Source organism: Chaetura pelagica, unplaced genomic scaffold, assembly GCF_000747805.2.
Source record: "Chaetura pelagica isolate M959 unplaced genomic scaffold, ChaPel_1.0 scaffold625, whole genome shotgun sequence".
Taxonomy (NCBI): Eukaryota; Metazoa; Chordata; class Aves; order Apodiformes; family Apodidae; genus Chaetura; species Chaetura pelagica.
In genome coordinates, this window is record NW_009953499.1 from 203502 (window position 1) to 208235 (window position 4734).

Consider the following 4734-nt stretch of genomic DNA (forward strand, 5'->3'; position numbering starts at 1 on the left):
TTGGATGGGGCTTGGAGCAGCCTGGGCTGCTGGGAGGTGTCCCTGCCCATGCAGGGGGTGGGACTGGGTGATCTTTAAGGTCCCTTCCAACCCAACCCAGACTGGCATCTGCCCATGACTTCCCTTCCCTCCCTCCAGCCCCAGGCCCTACCTGAAGCAGGAGAAGATGCCAATGGCCAGCAGCAGGGCTGCCAGGGACGTGGAGTAGCCACAGGTGTAAAGCACCTTCACGGTGACAAAATAGCCTTTCTGGAAGGGAAAGCACCAGTGGGGTGAGGCAGCACAGGCCGGGGGGTGCTGGTCTGTGCTGGGCAGGAGGTGCCAGGGTGGTGGCCCAACCCTTGTCCCAGCTCAGATCCCTCCATCCAGCCCAGCAACCAGGAGGTGACCCCTGGAGAGACCCCAAAAACCCCTCCAGGGTTTCATTGCCCAACAACACGTGTCAAGGTGGGGGAGGAGACACCAGGGAGGGGACCCCAAGCCCCCCCAGGGGACCTGCTTGCCTTGGTCTCCGTGTCGTTGCTGCCCCCCAAGGGCTCCAGCTGGCAGGCCTGGTGGTAGGGGGGGCTGGGGGGGCTCCAGCCCTGCTCCGTGCAGTTCCTCCAGACCAGCCCTGCAGGGACAGGCTGGGAACTCACCCCAGGGTGTCAACCCGGGGGTGGCACCTTGATCTGCAGGACGGAGCCCCAAGCACCAGCTGGGACAGCTGGGTGGAACCCCAAGGACCTGGCTGCACATCCCAGTCATTCCCAGCACAGCTCTGGGGTCTGGGAAGGGACTTGGGACAAGGGCAGGGAGGGGTGGGATGAGGGGAATGGGTTGAAACTGGGAGAGGGAGATTGAGGTGAGACATGAGGAGGGAATTCTTTGGTGTGAGGGTGGTGAGAGCCTGGCCCAGGTTGCCCAGGGAAGCTGTGGCTGCCCCATCCCTGGCAGTGTTGAAGGGCAGGTTGGATGGGGCTTGGAGCAGCCTGGGCTGCTGGGAGGTGTCCCTGCCCATGCAGGGGGGGGACTGGATGATCTTTAAGGTCCTGCCAACCCAAACAGGTCTAGGGTTCTATAATCACAGGCCTGGAGGTGCCAGGAGCCCCCCAGGGCAGGAGGGAATGACACCCTGGGTCTCAGCTGGGTGGCTTGGGGTGTCCTGGAGCAGGTTGGGAGCACCTGGCTGGTGTGTGGGTGGGGACAAGGGGACACTGAGCAGCCAGGGGACTGCCCTGGTGTCAGCCCTGGGGGGGGAGCAGGTCCCCAGGGGCTTGGTGCTGGGCAGTGGGAGGGTCTGGGGACCTCCCTGCATCTCACTGCCCTCCTTGGGCTGCGACATCTCCCAGGGTTTGTGGATGGGGCAGGGGCTGTGGGGTCAGGGTGGGGGGACACGGGGGTCCCAGGCAGCAGGGGGGGCAGCCCTGGGTCCTGGAGGGTGGGGAGGGGGTTCAGAGTTTGCCAACCTTGGGACTTCTTGAAGACGTGGAGCAGGTCAGGGCAGGGCAGGGCTCGGGAGTGGCCCGGGGGCAGGGCCCCCCAGCAGCTCACCCCATCCCACTGGGTCCTGCAGCCTGGGGAGGGACAGGACAGGTTTAGTGCCACTGGGGAGGGACCTGCTGGGGGGGACAGCAGAGCCCAGGGCTGTGAAAGGGAGAGCAGCAGTGACCCAACCCCCAGGGGTCACCCTGTGCTCCTCAGGGATCAGGAGCTTCCTGGGGACAGTGATGGGAATGGGCTCCTTGGCACTGGGACCTGCTGGGAGCCCAGCACTGAGACCTGGGGTCGTGGTGTCCAGTTCTGGAGCCCCCAGCACAGGAGGAATGTGGAGCTGTTGGAGAGAGGTCAGAGGAGCCACAGAGATGCTGGGAGGGCTGGAGCAGCTCTGGGACAGGCTGGGAGAGTTGGGGTGTTCAGCCTGGAGAAGAGAAGGCTCCAGGGAGACCTTAGAGCAGCTTCCAGTGCCTGAAGGGGCTCCAGGAAAGCTGGGGAGGGGCTTGGGACAAGGGCAGGGAGGGATGGGATGAGGGGGATGGATGAAAACTGAAGAGGGAGATGGAGGTGAGACATGAGGAGGAAATTCTGTGCTGTGAGGGTGGTGAGAGCCTGGCCCAGGTTGCCCAGGGAAGCTGTGGCTGCCCCATCCCTGGCAGTGTTCCCTTCTCAGATACTGGATTATCCCTTCCCAGGTACTGGGTTATCCCTTCCCAGATACTGGGTTATCCCTTCCCACCTCTTGGATTGTCTCTTCCCAGATCCCCTGCAGCAGAAAATCCTGGGAGCACTGGAGCAGATTTGGAAATTGAGTCACTACAGACACCATCTCTGAGCAGTTTTGGGGCCCCAGGTGGGGCTGGGGGGTCCCTGTCCTGTTCCCTCAGGCCATATTCCCACCACATCTGGGACATCAGACCATCCCCACGTTGTCACTTGGTGTCACCTTGTCCCAAGGGAGCAAGGGGGAAGGGCAGATATTGGGTCATCCCTTCCCAGATCCTGGGTTATCCCTTCCCAGATATTGGGTCATCTCTTCCCAGATATTGGGTCATCCCTTCCCAGATACTGGGTTATCCCTTGCCATGGTTCTGTTCCTCCCCCAAGGTCCTTTCCTCCTGCCTCCAAACCAGGACTCCCAAAGGGCCCTTTTCCAACCCCCTTGGCTTTTCTCTCCCCAGCAGGATGACACGTTGCAATCCCAGCCCAGCTGCTTCACCATGAAATTATTGAGAAGCTCCATCTCTTTTTTTTTCAGCCACACAAAAGGACTCATTTCTTATTCACTAAGTGATCATTTTCCCCCAGAATTTGAGCCAAGCTGCTTTTGGGTGGGAATGCAAATGCCATTAGAAACAAAAAACCCCCCAAAAAGGGCAAAAAAACCCACCCCAAAAACCCAACCAAAAGGAACATTTGGAAACATTCTATTTTTTTTTTATTATTATTATTTTTCCAGTTGGTTGATGGGTTTAGAAACCCTGGGGGTGTAAAAATGAAGTTGCTCAGAACGTGTTCAGGTTTCTAAGTGACTGGGTGAGGAGGGTATGAAGGGGTGACAGGGACCAAGGGACACTCGTGGGGGTGTCCAGGGCTCTGGATCCAGGAGGCTCATCACTGCCACCTGTGATGAGTGTGTGGGGACTCAGCCCCAAGGGCTGTTTCGGAGAGCTGGGGTGTTGAGCCTGGAGAAGAGAAGGCTCCAGGGAGACCTCAGAGCACCTTCCAGTGCCTGAAGGGGCTCCAGGAAAGCTGGGGAGGGACTTGGGACAAGGGCAGGGAGGGATGGGATGAGGGGGATGGATGAAAACTGGAAGAGGGAGATTGAGGTGAGACATGAGGAGGAAATTCTTTGGTGTGAGGGTGGTGAGAGCCTGGCCCAGGTGGCCCAGGGAAGCTGTGGCTGCCCCATCCCTGGCAGTGTTGAAGGGCAGGTTGGATGGGGCTTGGAGCAGCCTGGGCTGCTGGGAGGTGTCCCTGCCCATGCAGGGGGTTGGATTAGATGATCTTTAAGGTCCCTTCCCACTCAAACCAGTCTGGGATTCAATGATTCTATGAAAACACCTGCTTTTATCCCTCCACTAAGGGGCTCTGCAACCCCCCCCAGCCACAGCCAAACCCCTCAGCCCCCCCAGGAGCCCTTTCCCCTCCTCCCCACACACTCACCCTGCTGCCCGGGGGTCTCTGCCCTCTCCCTTTCCCCCCTGATGGTCTCCAGACATTCAGCTTCTTGCTCTTGGAAGTGGAGAATGATGGAGCAGTCAGGATGTGTGGCTCCCAGCTGGGGAAGGGAGAAGGGGCAGCAAAGTTGGACACCAGCAGGAAAAGCCCAACCAGGCAGGGAACCAGCCAAACATTCCCCACTCCAGCTTCCTTTCCTTTCCTTTTTCCTTTCCTTTTTCCTTTCCTTTTTCCTTTCCTTTCCTTTCCTTTCCCCTTTCCTTTCCTTTCCTTTCCTTTCCTTTCCTTTCCTTTCCTTTCCTTTCCTTTTTCCTTTCCCCTTTCCTTCCTTCCTTCCTTCCTTCCTTCCTTCCTTCCTTCCTTCCTTCCTTCCTTCCTTCCCTCCTTCCTTCCCTCCTTCCTTCCCTCCTTCCTTCCCTCCTTCCTTCCCTCCTTCCTTCCCTCCTTCCTTCCCTCCTTCCTTCCCTCCTTCCTTCCCTCCTTCCTTCCCTCCTTCCTTCCCTCCTTCCTTCCTTCCTTCCTTCCTTCCTTCCTTCCTTCCTTCCTTCCTTCCTTCCTTCCTTCCTTCCCTCCTTCCTTCCCTCCTTCCTTCCCTCCTTCCTTCCCTCCTTCCTTCCCTCCTTCCTTCCCTCCTTCCTTCCCTCCTTCCTTCCCTCCTTCCTTCCCTCCTTCCTTCCCTCCTTCCTTCCCTCCTTCCTTCCCTCCTTCCTTCCCTCCTTCCTTCCCTCCTTCCTTCCCTCCTTCCTTCCCTCCTTCCTTCCCTCCTTCCTTCCCTCCTTCCTTCCCTCCTTCCTTCCCTCCTTCCTTCCCTCCTTCCTTCCCTCCTTCCTTCCCTCCTTCCTTCCCTCCTTCCTTCCCTCCTTCCTTCCCTCCTTCCTTCCCTCCTTCCTTCCCTCCTTCCTTCCCTCCTTCCTTCCCTCCTTCCTTCCCTCCTTCCTTCCCTCCTTCCTTCCCTCCTTCCTTCCCTCCTTCCTTCCCTCCTTCCTTCCCTCCTTCCTTCCCTCCTTCCTTCCCTCCTTCCTTCCCTCCTTCCTTCCCTCCTTCCTTCCCTCCTTCCTTCCCTCCTTCCTTCCCTCC

The 4734-nt window shown here is 58.7% G+C and overlaps 1 protein-coding gene across 1 annotated transcript in view; it reads right to left on the reverse strand.

Annotated features, from left to right (window-relative positions):
• The window catches only part of LOC104390228 (vasoactive intestinal polypeptide receptor 1-like), a 26125-nt gene that overhangs the window by 15086 nt on the left and 6305 nt on the right, over window positions 1–4734 (reverse strand). The window contains exons 2-5 of the mRNA XM_009999333.1: window positions 3643–3757; window positions 1449–1556; window positions 504–613; window positions 152–249 (exon numbers count right to left, since the gene is read on the reverse strand). Coding sequence (XP_009997635.1) covers window positions 152–249; window positions 504–613; window positions 1449–1556; window positions 3643–3757 — 431 coding nt within the window. The remainder of the gene's footprint in view (window positions 1–151; window positions 250–503; window positions 614–1448; window positions 1557–3642; window positions 3758–4734) is intronic.